This window comes from Leopardus geoffroyi, chromosome C1, assembly GCF_018350155.1.
Source record: "Leopardus geoffroyi isolate Oge1 chromosome C1, O.geoffroyi_Oge1_pat1.0, whole genome shotgun sequence".
In the NCBI taxonomy this organism is placed as follows: Eukaryota; Metazoa; Chordata; class Mammalia; order Carnivora; family Felidae; genus Leopardus; species Leopardus geoffroyi.
Window position 1 is genome coordinate 84388596 of NC_059328.1, and position 21568 is coordinate 84410163.

The 21568-nt window shown below is 36.5% G+C and overlaps 2 protein-coding genes across 5 annotated transcripts in view; one reads left to right on the top strand and one right to left on the bottom strand.

Moving 5' to 3' along the window:
* SNX7 (sorting nexin 7) overlaps window positions 1-21568 on the top strand; it is a 306074-nt gene that overhangs the window by 275503 nt on the left and 9003 nt on the right. Inside the window, exon 14 of one of the 2 annotated variants that reach the window (XR_006712522.1) lies at window positions 15190-15280. The gene's annotated coding sequence lies outside the window, so the exon portion shown is untranslated. Of the gene's footprint in view, window positions 1-15189; window positions 15557-21568 lie in introns of those variants that run through there. The other variant, XR_006712521.1, reaches the window with a different exon arrangement.
* Window positions 845-21568, bottom strand: part of PLPPR5 (phospholipid phosphatase related 5) — a 120227-nt gene continuing 99503 nt past the window's right edge. For all 3 annotated transcript variants that reach the window (XM_045478390.1, XM_045478388.1, XM_045478389.1), the window contains one exon: window positions 845-1569. In XM_045478390.1, the coding sequence (XP_045334346.1) occupies window positions 1537-1569 (33 nt within the window). In that variant the 3' untranslated portion in view covers window positions 845-1536. The remainder of the gene's footprint in view (window positions 1570-21568) is intronic.

Sequence of the window (21568 nt, forward strand, 5' to 3'; positions counted from 1 at the left end):
CATCCTTCATTCCATATGCTCAGTGTGAGTATGTCCTCTGGGCCTCTCCTGTGGGCTGGGGTTTAGAGCACGGGGATAAGGATCGCAGGAGAGGTATCTGATTTAGGTTTTGATTTTACAAAGGACCTCACATCTAGATTCTTGACATTATTTTTAAAGAAAATTAAAACTAGGTTACCATATAATTGTATATTTGAAAAGTGTTCATTCTTAAAACATAAATATTTAAAATACAACGTAGCTCTTGTAACTATATTTTGGTATTTCTTCATTTTTTTTTTAAACATAGGTAGTTGTCCAGGACTCTGAGAGGTTTTGATGTGTCCAAAATGATACAATAGCTGTGGTATATTTGAAATGAATATGAGTTCAGGGTCAGAAAACCTGAATTTAAGTTTTAACTGCCTCCTACTAGTTGTATGGAATTGGGCACATTATTTACCTTGCCTTGGCTTTATTTTTCTTATAAACTAAAGCAATTTTCAATGATTACACAGGGTTACTGTAAGGATTAAATAAAATTATAAATGACAATGTACTTTGTAAACTATAAAGTACTATAAAAATGGAAAGTACAATGCATTAACCACATTTCTGGAATTTATAGATTCTAAATTTCATGTCAGAGTGTGGTTCCTTCCTGTTTTAAATTATGTGGAATCTTGACTAGTAAAAAGCCTAAGAATGGAGACTTTCACCCCTCTTGAGACGCTTTTATCAGTGGAAAATTGCTCAATATGAAGCAACCATTGCTGGATTTAGTCACTTAAAATATCCTAAATACTGCCTGCATTATTCAAAAGCTACAAGTCAACGATTAAACCACAACTGTCAGGAACAAAAGTCCAAATAAATAATTTTTAATTATGATACATTACTTATTACAGTAAAAATTGGCATTTTCCCCTTCAAAAGCAGAAGCACCAGTCTTAGAATGTATAGTATGAATGGTATTTTAAGTGAAATATAGCATAATATTATGTGCAAACATTATTTTAGTATAGAACATATTTTCTAAAAGTAACTTCACACACTGAAATCTGTTAGGATGGAAATAATGTCATGCTGAATAATAACATAAAACCCCCATGACTTTCAAAGTCCACTTCAAATGAAACGTAGTATACTGCTGAATAGGTATAAGAACTAAAAAAACTAGCCCCAAATGGAGGGATTTCTTATACATTATGATTTCTGTAAAGGTTCTTTTCACATAGTCTCAGTGATTCTGTGAGAAACTAAAGTGAGTGTTTTATTTAAGAATTAATTTTTTCATTCGGCCGTCACATTTTATTTAACACCTACTTTGTGCGAGGCTTTGTTGTAGGTGCTGGGGATACAGAGAAGACACAGCCCTGCCCTTGAGGAGCTCACAGTCTAGTGGGGGAAACAGATAAGTTGACACTGATTTTAAAATTATAAAAATTATTAGACAACTTTATAAACTTCTTTTGTAATCAAACAAACTTTGGGTGTTATGAATGGATGGTGAAAAGGGACGATGTCCAATGCAGTGACAAACCGTCTGCTTCAATATCATGTGACTTCTGCAAAGGCGGTGATGTGGTTCTGAAAAAGAAGAAGGAATTACAAAATCAGAGTCCTGGGAAAGCTGGCTTTGTAAAAAATATAGTGCTCTTACAAACAATCATTAGCTTAATATAAAATTGCAGCCCGGATATGTTTAAGTTGCAGAAACATACATTTAAGTTCTATGTATTATTGTGTCCATGTAATTGCTAATTATATATTTTATTCAATATTCTTAATTAACCAAATAGATTAAGGTGTTATATTGAAAATTAACACTGAAATTTGGAGAGATAAAAATGGCAACCCCAGACACATTAATATTCTGCTCACTGTTAATGGAATTTTAATGCTGTATGTTGGAGGTTCAGATTAATTGCTCCCTGTGAGACAGATGGAATACAGCAAATTGGTGAAATGCTCAGACTGAAAGGCTTATGCTGGTTGACAAAGATCTCCTTAAATACTTCATTTTTTTTCCTAGTTTTATTCTAGTGTTTCCTAGAAATAATTGGCATACATCACTGTATAAGTTTAAGGTGTATAGCATGATGGCTTGATTTACATGTTGTGAAATGATCACCACAATAGGCTTAGTTAACATCTACCTTCTCATATAGGTACAACTAAAAGAAAAAAAGAAAAATTTCCCTTGCGCTGAGACCTCTTAGGGTTTACTCTCTCAAGAACTTTCCTGTGTATCATACAGCAGTGTTAGCCATAGTCAACATGTTGTGCATTTCATTCCCAGTACTTATTTACCTTACAGCTGGAAGTTTGTATCTTTTTACCACCTTCCTCCCATTCCCCCTCCCCCACACTCTTCACCTTGGATAGCCCAAATCTAATCTTTTTTTTTCCCTGTGTGTGAGTGTTGTTTTTCTTTAATTTTTAAAAATTTTTTAGTTCTACATGTAAGTGAGATCATATGGTATTTGTCTTTCCTATCTGATTTATTTCATTTAGCATTATGCCTTTAAGTTCCATCCATGTTATCACATGGTAGGGTTTCTTCATTTTTAAAGGTGAATAATACTCCATTGTATGCATATACCACAAGTTGTTTACACATCTATCCATCAATGGGCACTTAGGGTTGTTTTCACGTCTTGGCTATTGTAAATAATGCTGCTATCGATGTGGGGTACAGATACCATTTTGAATTAGTGTTTTTGTTTCCTTTATACATATTCTCAAAAGGGGAATTGGTAGATGATGTGGTAGTACTGTTTTGAATTTTTTGAGGATTCTCCATCTTGTTTTCTTTCCATAATGGCTGCAACAATTTACAATCCCATCAACGGTGCACAAGATGTCCCTTTTCTCCACATGCATGCCAGCATCTCTTGTCTTTTTGATAACGGCCATTCTAACAGGCATGAGGTGGTATCTCATTGTTGTTTTAATTTGCATCTCCCTAATGACTAGTGATGTTGAGTATCTTTTCATATATCTGTTGGCCTTTTGTATATCTTCTTTGGAGAAATGTCTATTCATGTCCTTTGCCCATTTTTAAGTTAGATTATTTGTTTTTTGCTTTTTAAGTTGTATCAGTTCTTTATATATTTTGAATATTAACCTCTTATCAGATATACGGCTTGAAATTTTTTCCCATTCCATAGGTTTTCTTTTCACTTTGTTGACAGTTTCTTTTGCTGTATGGAAGCTTTGTAGTTTGATGTAGTTCCACTTGCTTAATTTTGGTTTTGCTGCATATACTTAAGGTGTCATATACAAAAAATCATTACCAAGACTCCTCAAGGAACTTTATTCTTATGTTTTCTTCTAGGATATTCATGGCTTCAAGTCTTACATTCAAGTCTTTAATCCCTTTTAAGTTACCTTTTATAAGTGGTGTAAGTATAGGTCCAGTTTCATTCTTTAACATGTGAACATCCATCATCATTTATTTAAAAAACTATCTGGGGTGCCTGGGTGGCTCGGTCGGTTAAGTGTTCAGCTCTTGATTTTGGCTCAGGTCTTGATCCCATGGGTTGCGAGATAGAATCCCATGGTGGACCCAGTGCTGTCAGGCTCTGTGCCAACAGCATAGAGACTACTTAGGATTCTCTCTCAAAATAAACTTAAAAAAAAAAAAAGAAGACTATCTTTTCTCCATTGACTGTTCTTGTCTCCTTTGTCAAATATTAGTTGACTGTATACAGTTGGGTTTATTTCTCAGCTCTTGGTTCTGTTCTATTGGTCTATTTGTTTTTTTTGCCAGTCTCATACTGTTTTGATGACTATTTTTCTTTATAGTATAGCTTGAAATAAGGATGTGTGATGCCTCCTGCTTTTATCTTCTTTCTCAGTATTTCTTTGGCTATTTGGGGTCTTTTGTACTTCCATATAAATTTTAGAAGTGTTTTTCTAGTTCTGTATAAAATGCCATTGAAATCTTGATAGGGGTTGCACTGAATCTATAGATAGCTTTTGTTAGTAGTATTCACATTTTAATATTAATTCTTCTAATCCATGAACATGAGATACTTTCCCACTTGTGTCTTTTTTTATTTATTTCATCATCTTGTAGCTTTCACAGTAGAGATCTTTCACCTCTTTAAATTTATTCCTAGGTATTTTATTATTATTTTTTGATGCTCTTATAAATGGGATTGATTTCTTTTTTAGAAAATTCATTGTTATTGTATAGAAATGCTACTGATTTTTATATGTTGATTTTGCATTCTGCAACTTTACTAAATTCATTGTTTACATCTAACAGTTTTTGGTCAAGTCTTTAGGGTTTTCTCTATATAAAATCATGTCATCTGTAAATAGAGTCAATTTTACTTCTTCCTTTCTAATTCTGATACTTTTTATATCTTTTTCTTGCTTAATTGCTCTAGCTAGAACTTCTAGGACTATGTTGAATGGGAATGGTGAGAGTGGGTATACTTGTCTCACTCGTGATGTTAGGGAAAAAGTGTTCAACATTTCTACACTGAGTGTGACGTTAGCTGTGGGCTTGCAATATATGGCCTTTATTATGTTGAGATAGGTTCCTTCTATACCTAATGTATTAAGAATTTTATCATGAATGGATGCTGAATTTTGTCAAATCTTCTGTGTCTATTAAAATGATCATATGGTTCTTTTCTTTCATTCTATTAATATGATGTATCATTCAAGTTACAGATTGATTCACATATGTGAATCATCCTTGCATCCCAAGGATAAATCCCACTTGATCACTGTGAATGAGCCTTTTAATGCACTGCTGAATTCGGTTTGCTAGTACAAGCATACCTTGAAGATATTGTAGGTTTCGTTCCAGACAACCACAACAAAGCAAATATCACAATAGAGTGAGTCAAATGATGTTTTTGGTTTCCCAGTACATATAAAAGTTATATTTATACTTTACTGTAGACTATTAAGTGTGCAATAGCATAATGTCTAAAAAACAATGTACATACTTTAATTAAGAAATACTTTATTGCCAAAAATGCTAACCATCATCTGATCTTTCAGTGAGTCAATCACCAATTGCACATCACCATAATAAATGTAATTATAATGAAAAAGTTTGAAATATTGTGAGAATTATGAAAATGTGAGACATATATATGCTGTTGGAAAAACAACACTGATAGACTTGCTCAATGCATGGTTGCCAATAACCTTTAACTTGTAAAAATAAGCAAACAATCCCCCAAGAAACACAGTATCTTTAAAGTGCAATTAAGAGAATCACAATAAAATGAAGTAGGCCTGTATTTTATTGACAATTTTAGCATGTATATACCTCAGGGATATTGGTCTTGAGTTGTCTTTTCCAGTAAATCCTTTTTTGGTTTTACTAGCAGGATAATGTTCACCCCATAAAATGAGTTTGAATGCTTTTTCCCTCTTCTTTGATCTTTTGATAGAATTTGAGGACTGCTGTTAATTCTTTAAACGTTTGGTAAAATTCACCAGTGAAATGATTTGGTCCTGGGCTTTTCACCATTGGGAGATTTTTGATCAATCTCCTTACTAATAATTGGTCTGTTCAGATTTTCTATTTCTCTCTGATTCAGTTTTGGCATACAGTTGTTCACAGTAGCTCTTATGATCCTTTAAATTTCTGTGGTATCCATCGTAATGTCTTCTTTTCATTTACAATTTTGTTGATTTGGGTCCTTTCTCTTTTTTCTTGGTTAGTTTAGCTAAGGACTGTCACCTTTCTTTATCTTTTCAAAGAACCAACTCTTAATTTGGCTAATACTTTCTATTGTTTTTCTGTTCTTTATTTCATTTATTTCTACTCTCATCTTGATTATTTCCGATCTGTAACTTTGAGCTGTTTGTCCTTATTTTTCTGATTCCTTAAAGTGAGTTAGGTTGTTTATTTGGAATTTTTCTTAACTCTTAACGTAGGCATTTATTGCTGTGAACTTCCCTCTTAGAATTGATTTGCTGCATCCCACATATTCTGGTATGTTGCAGTTCCATTTTCTTTCGTGTCAAGAAACTTTTTTACTTCTCCTTTAACTTCTTCTTTGATCCATTGGTTGTTCTGGAAAGTGTTGTTTAATTTCCATGTGTTCATGAATTCCAGTTTTCTTCTTGTTAGTGATTTCTGGTTACATGCCATTGTGGGTCAGAGAAGATACTTGGTATGATTTCAAGGTTCTTGAATTTTCTAAGACTTGTTTTGTGGCCAAAATATACAGTCTATTCTAGAAAATGTTCCACGTGCACTTGACAAGAATGTGTATTCTGCTATATTGTTGGATAGAATGCTCTGTATATGTCTGTTAGGTCCATTTGGTCTGTAGTATTAAAATCTGCTGTTTCCTTATTTATCTTGTGTCTGGAAGACTTATCCATTGTTGAGAGTGGAATATTTAAATCCCCAAATATTACTGTATTGCTGTTTATATATACTTTTAGCTTTTTATTTTTAAAATTTTTTTTAACATTTATTTATTTTTGAGACAGAGAGAGAGCATGAACAGGGGAGGGGCAGAGAGAGAGGGAGACACAGAATCGGAAACAGGCTCCAGGCTCTGAGCGGTCAGCACAGAGCCCGACGCGGGGCTCGAACTCACGGACCATGAGATCATGACCTGAGCCGAAGTCGGACACTTAACCGACTGAGCCACCCAGGCGCCCCTACTTTTAGCTTTTTAAAATTTTGCCTTATATATTTGGGTACTGCAATGTTGGATATATAAATACTTAAAATGTTTATATATTATTGATGTATTGGCCACTTTATATAATGACCTTTTTTGTCTTTTTTAAGCATTTTTAGCTTAAAGTCTATTTTGTCTGATATAAACAGAACTACCTCTGCTCTTTTAAATTATCATTTGCTTGAAAAGTCTTTTCCCATCCTTTCACTCTCAGTCTGTGAGTGTCTTTTCTTTAAGTTTATTTATTTTGAGAAAGAGAGAGAAGCAGAGGGAGAGAGAGAGGGAGAGAGAGAATCCCAAGCAGGCTCTGTGCTGTCAGTGTGGAGCCTGATGTGGGGCTCAAACCCACGAACCATGAGATCATGACCTGAGACAAAATCAAGAGTTGGATGCTTAGCCAACTGAGCCACCCAGGTGCCCTGAGTGTCTTTGAGGCTAATGTGAGGCCCTTGTAAGCAGCCTATGTTTAGATGTTTAAAAAAAAAAAAAAAAAAAAATCCACTCAGCCCTCCTATGTCTTTTAATTGTAGAACTGAATCCATTTATACTTAAAGCAATTGTTTATAGGTAAAAACTTACCATTGCCATTTTGTTAATTGTTTTAAATAGATCTACTGTTCCTTGCTTTTACCTTGCTACCATTTTTGTGTTTTGACCTCTTTTGGTATCAGTATGCTTTAACTTCTTTGTTGCATTCCTTTGTGTAATTTCTACAGAACTTTCTCTTACAGTTACCTTGAAGCATGCATAAAATATCTTAAACTTATAACTTATTTAAACTGATAACAAGTTAACTTGAATAGAATTTATAACCTTTATACCTTTATTTCTCCTCTCCTTGACATTTTAGGTTATTGCTATTACAAGTTATATGTTTTACATTTTGTAATAAAAGATTATAGTTATGCTTATTTATACTCTTCTTTTTTTAACTTTTAAACTAGAGTTTTGAATACACCACTATTACCATATTGCAGAATCTAACTATGACTAGATTTAATTATAATATGTAGTACACTAACATTCTTAGGAGGATTATTCTCAATTCTTTGGCAGTTTGTAGATTTCCATTTCTTTAGAGTTATTTATTCAAACTTTATGAGTTTCCTTGGTGGTGTCATATATATACCTGATTTTTTGTGATCCTTGATTCCTGATGTTGGTATCTGCACATTTGAGTAACTGGGCTCCTCTTCCAGAATTTACAGGTTTGTTTTGACAGAGACGGTTCTTCACCAGTCAGCTCAGTTTGGATTTCTGGTTCTGTCTGATGGTAGGTCTTTGGGCAGGTGGAGCTTGCTATTATGGTCTATCTGGGGGCAAGGCAATTGAGGACATGGATGGAGTGGTTATGCCACTGGTGAGAACAGCTGGATAGGACTTCTGGCTTGGGTCCCTACCCAAGTGAGTCTGTGGGGTAGGCTCTGCTGGTCAGGCTTTCTAGATGGTTGGGACTGGGTACCATATTCAGTAGCTGATGGGGCTAAGAAGTAGCTTCCCACAGCCTACACAACTAATTGCTTGGGAACCTGAATCAGGCCAGAGTGTGCACTGAATTCTCTGGTCAGCTGAGACCACTAGTTTCGTTCTGCAGATGGGGCAAGCCACAGGCTGTGCTCTCTGTTCAAGTGCTCTGTGCACAAGGCTACTGAATAGGCTATGCAGCTTCCCATGTGCTGTGGTTAGGTTTCCTGGTTGGACAGACTAAAGGCCATATTCAGTGATGAGTGGGGTATGAATGAGATTCTCTGCCTGGGCACAGCAAGAGAAACAGCTCAAGCTGACCTGTACCCCCAAGTTCTCTGACCTAACACGCCAGTGGCTTTGCTCTGCAAACTATTGGCTCTCCCCACATGCTTCTTGGCCATAATGCTACTGGGCTGTACAGCTTCCAGGAGTTGTCTCTAGTCGTTCTGGGTAGACAGAACCAAAACACACCCTTCACAGCAGGTGAGGTTATTTTGCGGCTTCCTTGCCTACGTAGGAGGGGGAGGGACCATTGTAGGCTGCTCTTAATTTCTTAAACATGCTCTCTGGTTGTGAGGGACCAGGAGCAAGCTACCCTCAGTCTCGGCTGTGAATTAATCCCCCTGCCTATGCAGAGCACAGGAATCCTCCATGCTCAGTGCTGGCTTTGTGTCTGCTCTGCCTGCCCACCTCTCGGAGCAAGCACAGCTGGGCTGCACTGCTCCCAGGAGTTGTTGCCGCCTTTCTGGACCAAGGGGGCTGGAAGAACTCTCTGTAATAGGTGATGCTATCACTTCGTTTCTCACCTGGTCACCTGGCTGTGGAGAAACCAGGCTCCGGGGCTGGCAAAACTCCTCAAGTGAGGATCTGTATCAGGCAGATCTGCACTGCCAAGTTCCCTAGTCAGAATGCGTCCTCACTTTGGTTCTGTAGGTTAGTAAAACTGCTGTTTGGGATTCCTACCTGGGCATTGCAGGTATGAATTTGGTGTGCTAAGATCCGTGAGCTGGTTGCTACTGGTTGTTGCAAGCCCCCTGCCCCATCTCTAACACATGAAGACCCCCAGGGGTTGAATCTGATTCCCCTGCAATTTCCATGGTGTGAGATCAGAGTAGGGACCCCTGCAAAGCAGCCCACAATGCTGGGGGTAGCTGGTTGTCCCTTTTGGGTTCTCTGCTCCCTGGGAGAACTGAAGGCTCAGGGGAGACCTCTCCAGGTGGTGCTGTGCTGGCCTGTAAAAGGAGCAGCGGGGCCAACATGCAGCTGCTTTTCTTACACTTGTAATGCAATCTATCTTGGTCTCTGTGGCAAAGCAGGGGTATTTCAGCCTCACCCCCATGTTCTGGGATTCTCTCAGTGGTGTCTTGTTCTTAAACGGTTGTTGGTTCTTCTCGGGGGGAGCAAGATCAGGAACAACCTGTGTTGTCATTCTGGTGATGTCACTCCAAATGCTTCAGTTTTGATGCATGAGTCCAGACTATAGACTGCAATCTCTGTTGTTCACTTCAATCATAGAATTCCTTACAGGGCCTCGACTTCTTCCTCTTCCCCTTCCTTCTCCTCTTCTTCTACCTCCTTCTCCTCCTCCTTTAAAGCAACAGAGCTATGTACAAAAACAGCCTATGGAATGGCTAATATTTAAATGGATTCAAACATGTAGCAGGCCAAATCATGGCTGCTGTAATATGACAGTGGACAATTGATATGACACAATTATGCTACCTATAGGGTTATGTCAAGTTGTAACATCCCTGACAGTCCTAACCAATAACTGCAACATTTACAAAAGAATTTTATCATATTACCTGCTTTAAGTGTTTTTCATAGCAGTTTCTGTATTGACTCGTTATATGTGAAAGACATCATAAATAGAATTTCATGTAATGAATGCATGTCATGAGATTGCTTCCATGTATATGTAGTTCTTTTCAGGTTAGTGTCTAAACTAGTTAAAACACTTAGAAAATGTGTGTGAAGAAATTAAAATTTATTGTCACCAAATGTAGGCATATTAAACCAGAACTAGAAGGTTATCACTGACTAGTGCTTACAGCATTATGTTCTAGGTTTGACCCACTTAAGCCTAGAGAAAAATAGTATCAGTAGGAATCAGTCGTGAGCAGAACACACTGCCTTTTCACTAACAAGAACACCATAGAAACTGTAATTTGTCATGTAAAAAATGCATTATGAAAATGTTAGGGAACTCAGCAGCTCCTCTCTGAGTTTTCTTGATTTTTTTCCTTACAAAAGTACAAGCATGACTTTAGGACAAAAAAGATTGTCACAGTTTACATAATGTACTCTGATTGAATAAAAGCCATCAGAACTGTGGCAATAGTACATCGTAATTGTATTTCCAGTGGCCCCATGGGGACTTGAATCTTGTGAACTGATAAAAAACAATCTGATACACGTTTTAGTATAAAACTGGCAGGATTGTCATACCTCTGGACAGGACCTAGCACATAGTAATTGCTGGAAAGATGTTAAGATATAAATTGAAGATTAACCACTCAATGGCAATGGTGGTAGGGAAGGAGTGAAAAAGTGACAGAAGTAAAGAAAAGGAGATAAAAGAGAGAGAATGGATGGTGTTCCGAAGGCCACTGGCCTAAGTGTCATTGTTGCCTTGACCTAGATAATCAAGTGTCTACATGGCTCATTAAATTTGCTGAAGATGATCCTAAGTGAAGGAGACACCCATCACCTTGGAAGGTAGAACTGAAATATTAAAAGACCTTAATAAAACAAAGAAAGTATTGGAAATAAATCACTGATAATCAATGCAAGGCAGGACAGAGGCAGAGGAAAAACCAAGTGACAAGTACAAGCTGAAGAGAGTGACAAAGAGTGTGCAATGACTATCGGGCAACCTGCAAATTACCATCTAAACCCAGACATATTGAGGGAAAAGAGTTGCTAATAATACACAGGGAGCAGCAGGCTGAAACTGGGACTGCCCCAAACAGGGGTGTGAGAACATGTTAGAAGTAAGGCATCGGATGTGTAACTCTAAGTGTGCTATGGGGAACTAGGAAATATTGGGTTCAGGGTGGGAGTTTAAAAATCATGTTTTGGTGGCCATGAGATTCTCTTTCATCGCTTGTCAAGTACAAACAATATTACCCTTTTCATTACGCTAAGTCATTACCAAGTTAAATTACAGTTTCCAGACGGACTACATTTTTAGATCCCAAGTCTCCTGCTTTTTTCCAATTAGCACCCTTTTAGCTTTACATCACACTTAAGTTTTAACTTTTGAGATGACTTTTTTTTTTCTATTTGACTGGAATTAGAAGGATTCTGCTTGGGGCTTATCATCTAAAGGTTGTCATTAGCACACAGATTAAACAGATGAAAATAAAACATTAAAGTGACTGTGCATAGGGAGGAGAAAATTAAGGGGAAATTTAATAACAGGTTCTAAGTACATGAAAGGAGTATACAGAGAGCATGGGGCCATCTGTTCATTAATTTCACTGTCTAAGAGCAAATGAACCCACACCATAGAATGAAGGAGATGGATTACTTATTTCAGTGAGATTTAAAAACTAAGATTAATTCTCTTCTAGCATAGGGGTGATTTCCCCTGAAGGAATCCAGAGAAAGAATAAGGGTAATTACTTAAGGTCCTTACCATCCATAAGACACTATGATTCTGTTATAAAAATTACATCCACAATGTATGTAAATGGGTAATTTGAAATATGCAAATGGAATAATTCCTATGCAGGAAGTTATGGCAGTGCTCGCTTTCCCTCAGCATCTTTCTTAGTAACATAAAAAGCCAGAATTGAATCTATTATTTTCAGGTTACTTGTCTTGAGAAATGGACTTCTTATGAGGCAAACTAGGTAACAATGGGTTTTCTCCTTTTAATCTGTTTGACTTCCTAATCTGCAATACTAAAATCCTACTAAGAGATAATACTGCAAACATGTAGTACACAAACCAGAAACTCATGCATAGAAGTTGCATTCACAGTCACGTGAAGAAAGTGGTCATGTAACTGATCAGTGCAATTACTGCCTTTCACAACTACACATGCAGAGTAGAGATGGCAGAATTGGAGCCCAGAGAGTTGAAGATTAAAATGTGCTATATCCATTAGAAAGTGATCACTCAAATCCACAGCAAATCAACATGCCAAATACTGAATCCAGTCCTTGAGTGCAGAGGTCCCATGGAAAAACAAGCACTTATTCCTGAGAACAGTACTTTTGGATTCTTCAATTTGGTAAATTCTAAAGTCTATAGAGTATGTCAAATTTTGAAGCTCTAAGTTCTACATAAAAATTACTATTTTTTCTATTTATTCTATCCTTCCTTTTGTAGAAATTATACTGATTTTTTTTAAACACCATTTAAAACAAATGATCATTTGCTTATGACAATGTGGCAATGACTTGTCACCTGACAAGATGTGCCACTCACCATTTCGCTTTGAAAAACTAGGGGAAAATGCCAAAAGAGCACTTCAGATAAGAAAACAACCCCAAAAACCCCATTATTATTAAGGGCTATTTGGTTGAGGAATGTCAAATTCCCATGAAGTGAAAAATCAATTAAAAAATAAAATACATTTGAGGGGTAAAATAATAACAACAATCAAGTACCTAGAATTTTGGATGTACTAGAACCTGCACAGAAGGACATTTTTCTGTATTTGCCTTAGCTTTGCAACCCAACTCCAACACCAGTGCGCTGTAGCGCACATACGTTTATTGCCTTAATTGAAGATGTTCACAGTGGCTTATTCCCAGCATCCAGCTGAAGAGCCTTGCAAGACAGTCTTTAAAGGACCTTCCCTGTGAATTTTCTTCTTGACCATTCTCAATAGGTTGAATTCGGGACACCTACAAAATGTGTTTCATTCATTATTTAAATGTTTATCTAATATTGACTTATTTACTTGGACAAAGTACTAGTTTACTTAAAGTTCTGTGTTATATTATTGAACCAAATGCTGAGGTTAAATACTGTTCAGTTTTTCTGTCTTTCAAGGTGATTATAAACAGCTTTTGTGTTTTAATAGGAGGTTGTCAGCAATCAGCTTAGGTTTTTAACCTAAACATAAATTGAGGTTACAACTTGAGATCTGTGCATACAGTGTCTTTAATTCAATGATTCCTGTCTTCAGGTCTACTGGTAAGGAAGCTGTGAGGTACGGTGGATGCTGCAGTCAAGTAGTATGAATGTCAAGTGTTGAATGTGGGCTCCATAACATTGGAGGTTCTCACAAGCAATTTAACCTTTCAGAGACCCAGCTTTCTCATCTGTGAAAGGGAAATAATAATGCCTATTTGAGTGGATTCTTGTTAAGATTAAATGAGATTATGTGCACAAAGGTCCTTGTCTCTACTCAAACATATATAATTGTCTATAAAAGCTAGGGCAACAAAAGAAAAAGAAAAAAGAGAAAGAAAAAACACAAAGGAAAAAAATATACATGATAATTGGTTGGAATTTCACAGTGCTGTAGTCTACAGTTCTAATGTCCGCACAAACTTTAAAACCAAATGTTATCTTACAAGATTGGTGCAAACCAATGTGAATTGGTGGGCGAAACCAAATGTGAATTGCTGTGAGGTGATATCTACTCTATGTTGTGCTACGGAAATATTTATCTTTGCTGCCCAAGACCCTGCTTGTGTAACTGAACACACAGTATTTTGCCCTAAAATAGAAAATATTTTGAATCCTGGAAAACTTATCTCACCAAGGTTTAGGACAAAGAATCATGGCCCTATAATAATCAATGATTCTGAAGCTATATAGATGCAGCCTACATTTTATCAGGGGAAGGTAGGTGAATGCCAGCCCCTAAATATTGTAGTTCGCTACTTGCGTCCTTTGTTTGTTCATCGTATCCCTTGAGGAAGGCAAAGTGGGCATAAAAGAGATGGAGGAAAAGGAGTAATGCTTGGAGTGTGTTCTCTAGAACCCTACTTGGTCACATTCAGTTTTCCTTCTGGTGGACTGGGAAGCTGGTATTTTTAGTAAAAGAGAAATAATGTTAGGTCCGCCTGAGAAAAAAATTACTAGAGAATTTCAAACTTAGGCCATGAAACGGATTGAAAAATTCATTTTAAACAATTTCATGTTTTAAGAAGTTGGGGTTATGAAGGCATAAAAGTTGAAATATGATAAAACCAGAGTTCTCTTGGGAAAGAGGATTGTTTTGAACCATTTCTTCCTTTGCCATAGTTCTCTTTTCAGTTCAGTTTAACATGAGCTCAGAATTTTCTCTTCAGGAATTTCTTTTTTGTACTATTTGGAGACAGGGGCTAAAAGCTACTTTCTGAGAGAATCGTAACCCTCCAGAGAAAGGAGAACTCTCCAGGCGGCTTTCACTGATAAGCTAATTAAACCAGAGGCAGGCCAGGCTTTTACTGGAGCATTAGCTATAGATCATATGACGTATTTCCAAGTCCCAAGGAGCTAGGGAGTTTAAGTCTTTCCACAATGAATATTTAGGATCATGGGTTCTCAATCTTGGCTGCATTCTGGAATCACCTGGGGGGCTTTAAGAAAAAATACTGATACCACACCAGAGACTTGGATTTAATTGGTCGGAGGTGTGGCCTGGTCAATGGTAGTTTTAAAGACTCTCCAGATGACTCTAATGTGTAGCTAATATTGAAAACTACTGTTTCAGAAGATTGGCAGGCCCAGCTGGATCCAGGCCAACGTTGGGTCTGTATCCACATCACCTGAGGTGGCTAATACACTACAGATTCCCAGGCCCACATTTGCCCAGGCCTTCTGGGCATGCTTCCCAGAAATGTGCCCTTTTTGCAAATGCTGTAAGGTAAGGAATCTCTTTTATACCAGTCTGAGAACCACTGCCTAAAGTTGTAGAAAAGTGATTGGTTAGCAGTGTAAACACTGTTAGGTATATAAAAATTCTGTTTAAAAACATTACCAATTCTCTGGTAAAAAGTGCACTGCCTTTAAAAAAAAAAAAAAAAAAAAAAGCAGTAATCCTGAATGATTTCCCCCAAAATAAAATCTTTGTATTCAAACACTTCTGGGAATAACTGCTCCCTATATTCCTTGCCTACAGCCTCACAGTACATAAAGGTGTTGAGATCTGCAGCAAAGACTCAGTTTCACTTGAACTCAATGTTTTCCAGCACAATGGCATGAAACTCCAGGTGAGTCTATTAATGTTAATGGGTTTACGTACTTGGTGGATGTGGGTATCTGTGTTCTCTAGCTGAAGTTCCTTAACCTCCCTAACTCTAATGACCTGTCCACCATACTGTAGCATACACATTCCCGACTATATTCCCAACCATCAACCACATCAGAAATGTAAAATCCCAATTTACCTCCTGTCCTACCTCCTTCATACTACAAAGTTTCTTTGGCCATTTTTGAAATTTCTCAACCATTAATCTGTCCATCTGGCCCAGCCCACTTGCCCCTTCTTTTTCTTGCCCCTTCTATTTCTTCTTTTTCTTGCCCCTTCTATTTCTTTTACCCTCATTCTGGACCCCACCTGAACACTCTTTAATGGCACCCTCAAATTTCTTGCCTCTGTTCTTATCTCACCTGCCAAACAAAATCTTTGTGCAAGCTGATTCCTCTATTTGGAACATTCTTCTCATCTCTTCACTTAGCTAACAGTTCTTCAGATGTCCCCTTAGAAGATGCTGCAAGCATTGCTATGTTTGGGTAGATCTCCCTTTATGTCTTCCTCCAGCATAGCCATCACCACTCTGTTCTGTATTTGCTTATAAGATTATCTATCCCCCCATTAGACTGTAAGCTCATGAATCCTGGGAAATGTACCATAATGCTTCTTATTTGACATTTGTTACATATTTCATATATTACAAATCTAATTGCAAATAAGATTTTACTATATATAACCGATGATGATTAAAAAAAGGTAACTCATCCATTGTACCCAGGCCTTATTTTACACTGGTATTTTAATCTACCTAACTAATTGGATTCTTATTTATTTCATTTCTTTTTAACTTTTTAAAATGCTTTAGATTTGCTAAATAAGCAAATCTACTTGATGGAAGAATCAGAGGATGTGGGTAGTGGATGAAGTGTATGATAAATTCTTATATAATCAGGATCTAATTAAAACTCCTCATTTTATTTATATATTTTTAATTTTTTCATGTTTATTTATTATGAAGAGACAGAGCGTAAACAGGGGAGGGGCAGAGAGAGAAGGAGACACAGAATCGGAAGCAGATTCCAGGCTCTGAGCTATCAGCAAAGAACCCCACACGGGGCTCGAACTCACAAACCACAAGATTATGACCTGAGCCAAAGTCAGACGTTTAACTGACTGAGCCACCCAGGCACCCCAAAACTCCTCATTTTAAAACTTGCCTATTCTGAGGGCACTTGTGTTGAGCCCTGGGTATTATACGTAAAGTGATGAATCACTAAATCCTACTCCTGAAACCAATGTTACATTATATGTTAACTAGTTTTTAAATAAAAATTTGAAAAAAAAATACAAAAATTAAACTTGCCTATTTTCACCAGAAGGTACCAGTTAGTAAAAACTGGATGAGCCACATCAAGATTCATTTCAGACCCATTCAAAACCATAAATACCATGAACCATGACACGGATACTTAGGAAAATTGTGGTAAATGTACATATACATTTACCCTAAAACCACAATTCCTATTCCTAGGTATTTATCCAAGATTTGGAAAAATACGTATACACACAAAAACCTGTACATGAATTTTTATATTAGCTTTATTTATAATTGTGAAAAGCTTTAAAAAATTCAAATGTTCTTCAAATAGTGAATGGATTAAAAAATTGTACATAAATAAGGCAGAATACTACTCAACAATAAAAAGGAAAAAAAAAAGACCCTATTGATGTAGGTAATAATATGAATGAATGTCAAATGCATTATGCCAAGTGAAAGAAGTCAGACTCAAAAGGCTACATAGTATATGAGTCCATTTATACTATATTCTGGGAAAGGCAAAACTGTAGGAACAGAAAACAGATTAGTGGTTGCAGAGGTTAGGGGTTGAAAGAGGGGTTGACTACCAAGGGAAAGGAAGAAACTTTTTAGGGTGATGGAAATGTTGTATAACTTGATTATGGTGGTGATTATACAATGGCATGCACTTGACAAAACTCATAACACTGTACGCTAAAAAAGAAAATTTTATAGAATGTACAGTATGCCTTTAATAAACCTCAGTGGGGGGGGGGATATATTGAGACCATTAGCTACATTGTGAATTAAGTCTAAAGGCCAAGTGGTATCTAGAGTTTGGTTTGTCAATTCTTGAATTACTGCTTCAATGTTTGTTTCAAAGGAAAAATATCAAATAAATATATGGGAGGGTATTTAAAAGATACAAATTAAATGAAGTACTTCATATATTTTTGACCTATAAGATTGGTAAAGATTATTAAAAATAATATTCTCCATTGTTGGAGAGGACATAAAGATATGAGTCAAACCAACAGCCTGAAGAGTACTCATCCTTGCTTTTTCAGCATTTCTGACTCTATGAATATATCTTTAATAAATTATTAATGGCAACTGCCAAGATATCTGTTGTAGAGATGTTTACCCTAGTACTGTTTATAATTATGGGAAATTGGAAGTGGAAAGAATTCTCCATGCCTAACAAAGGTAATGGTTAGTTTGTATGAATTAGAACTTTTTCAATGTAATTGTATGATATTGTATAGCATAGTGATTATGAGTTTTAGCTCTGAAGTGATAAATATGAAACATATTTGGAAATGGAAAGTTGAAGATACAATTCTGTATTCTTGTTTCAGAACACAGACTAGGTGTGTGACCTTGGGCAACTTAACCTTTCTATGCCTCTTTTCTCTGTAAAATAGAGAAAAATAAGATATACTCAAATGGTTTCTATAAAAACTAAAATGATGTTTTATGTGTGAAGTTCTTTGCAGGCACAAATTAGGCTCCCCTTAAGATTAGCTTTTACTATTATGCTGATACGAGTATTATATTTATTGACTCTAACCATATCTATGACTGGTTGTGCAAGCAAAACCAGGCTACAGAAAAGAACATCCAGGGAGATCCTATACTATCCACAAATCCACACATACACTTATGGATGGGGTCATCAAGGCTACTTTTAGAAAACGTTTCCAGTGATCATTGTGGTTAGTATATGGATACTGTTACCCACTTTTGTCTTGCTTGCCCAGACTTTCACATTTTAAACAATATATACAAATTACTTGCTTCTTTAACAGAAACAACAAAAAATTATGGTTGTTTCATAAGACTGTGAATGAGTTCATTATTTATTTTCCTGGTTTTAGCAAAATAACATTTTACATTTTTCTGTACAAAAAACTTTCATAATGTCATGGCGCTCCTGCTCCATTTTGAAGGCCTCCATAAATATCCCTAGGACAGACCACCATACAGGAATGAATCTGAGAGAAGAGGGGAATGAATGGATGGGAGCAGTTCCCCATGTATAACTGTGTGTGTCAAGAATGATTTTTTGATGCATCATGCTTTAGTCTCTCCTTAACTGATGACTATAGGAATCATTTAATTTAAAAATGCAGTCATCAACTTTATATTCATTCACACAAATGAGATGAGGAAGCATGTTTATATTCAAAAGTAATTTACTGAAAAGATGCTTTTATAAAAGGCCATTTATATAACTGAAAAAAAAATCTGGCTTTTATTCCTGGTGTAATATATTAGTATTTATTAATAGTGTGGAAAAAAATACTAAATATACGGAAGCACAAATAGGAAAAATGACAATGCCAAAGTAATAACAGAATATACTAGTTTTTCTGACCTAAAATGTTGATGCCTGATGGAATGTCCATCCTCAATTGGCTTTTTTTTTAAAGCAAATTAAACTTAACAAATGAGGACAGAGTACAGCATGCAAACACTCATTTACTTCAAATATTTTTCATGAGTGCTCAAAGCTTAGTTTGAGGAAGAAATGCCTAAAATATGAATATATTTAGTTTCACTAACTGTTCCAATATCTAATCACTAATAAAGTTGTTTTGACAAGGTCTTATGTAACATTTATACTACAGTTCAGCAGTTCTGTAAAACAAAGATTTGCATTATAGAAAAGCAACTAAATCCTAAATTAGATTGCCATAGTTATTCATGCATAGCATTCTGAAACCTCAAAGGAATTTATCACAGAGAGCACGGTAATGTATAATTATATCTGTCTTGGCAAGAAACCACAGGATTGTTTGGCTATTTGCTATGACACTAATAGATGCAACATTTTAAGCTATAATATTTTCTGCCACATGTGCTATGTATGACGTAGACAATCTGTATAAACTTTTAAGTCCGTGAAATACACCTATAGGGGTTTCTTAGTCTGAGAAAAGATGAAAATCCAATTAAGGGAATCACTGTTGCAGGGGGGAACTAATTTGTGTTAACCACCCACAATGTGCCAAGAAGTTTATTTGTGATCTGTTAATTCCAACAGTTACCCTAAAAGGGAATCATTATTGTACCAGTTGTTCAGGTAAGGAGGAGTAATTTGTTTTATCCCACCTAGTTATTATGTGGCCACACCAGGCTTCAAACTCAAAATTTCCAGCTGTAGAAGCCTGGCTTCCCATCTGTCCCCACTCCCATTCTGCCTAAAATTCAAGTCAGGCTCTCCTCGACCCTTGTGATTTTATTATCTGCAAAACAGTAAATGTAAAGGTCAATGCATATGCTTCTCTGGGTCATTGTGAATTCCCTTAGGGTTTTCCTATCCATATTATTTCCCTTTGCGATAGCCACAGGAATTAAACATGGTAATTTCTACCTGTAATAATATCCACTCATTATGACATTTCTAGATGTTTGGAACTGTCACCACTGCTAACCACTTTTGTTCAAGTGAAGCTTCTGTTACAGTGTGCTTTTATAGTATGAATTTCTTGGGTAGTACAGGTTAGTGAAAAGCCCTTTACCTAAAAGGCAAAACTGTAATCTTGTAAATTACCCCTATAGTTATCTTCCCTTTTGTGTCGTTGGCAAAAGGGAATTCCTTTGGATCCACTTGATTAGATCATATAATCTAAGAAAAAATAATGCCTAGGTTTAGATAGAAATAAAATTATTTTCTCAAAAAGCATCCTTTATACCAGGTTATATTCACTAAGTTAACTCTAGAAATTATCCCAAATTAGATATAAGTGATTATAGTGGCTTGTCTAACTGCCTTAATAAAACTATGTAGACATGAATTCTTAGATCTATTAGAAATACACCCTTTTCTATCAAATCCCATCTATCTTCATATTTATTTAAAAATGTTTTTGTTCTTTTGCTAAAGTATTCCTCTCCTTAGATTTTCTGTATAGCATCAGTTAAAATCAATGATGCATATGCACACATTATTATTTTCATGTGCTTACCTATGCAACTCTGAATGCCAGCATTTTGCTATGAGAAAAGCAGAGGGAAAGAGAGAGGTAAAAGACAAAAGGGCTCAGAGCTTTGCTACTATGATGAATGCAGCCTGACCCAGGAAGATCCTTGGAAGGAATGCCAATCTACTCCTTATTCATTCATTATAAATAAGAGAAATCTCTGAGGAGAAGACAGGCAAATGTCACAGATGAGAGGTCAGCATGTTTCTGGGGGTGACAGTAGGGGGACAGTTTTCTTAGTGATGCCTGGCTAGCAGTTAGCCCTTCTCCACTGTGAATCATTGGGATAGTTAGATAACCTGTGCTATAGACAATGCTTGTGTCCTCCCCAAATTCAACGGTGAAACCCAAGGTGGTGGTAAGTGGAAGTGCGGTATTTGGGGGTGAGTAGGTCATGAGAGCGGGGCCCTCATGAATGGGATTAGTGCCCTTACAAAAGGGACTCCTTCTGCCATACGGGACACTGGAAATGGGCCACTGAGTTCGCTGACATCTTGCTCTTGGAATTTTCAGCTACCACAACTTTCAGAAATAAATTTCTGTTGTTGATTAGTCCATTGGTCTACAGCACTTTGTTACAGCAGCCTGAACAGACTAAAGGCAACTCCTCTGATCAGAATCAGCATCTGACTGAAAACAGATGTTGCCAAATGATGCCTGGTCAGTCAAAATGAGATGACATGGCTGTCCTGAGATCCAGTCTATGTCATCTTAATAATTTATCTGGATTTGTACAATAACCTCCCAGATTGGTTTTTGTTTTGCTCAGTGTTGCTCTTATTTAATTCATTCTCCATTCTAAACATGGCATTTCCTTTCTTAAATTCCTTAATGGCTCCCCATTGCTTACAGGGTGAGAACCAACTTCATAAGCATCCCATAAAAGACTCTTCATGAATTTTCATCACAAGTGACAGAACTTTGAAAAGATAACAAATCTTTAGCTAGACTCATCAAGAAAAAAAAGGAGAGGACTCAAATAAATAAAACCAGAAGTGAAAGAGATGTTATAACTGATACC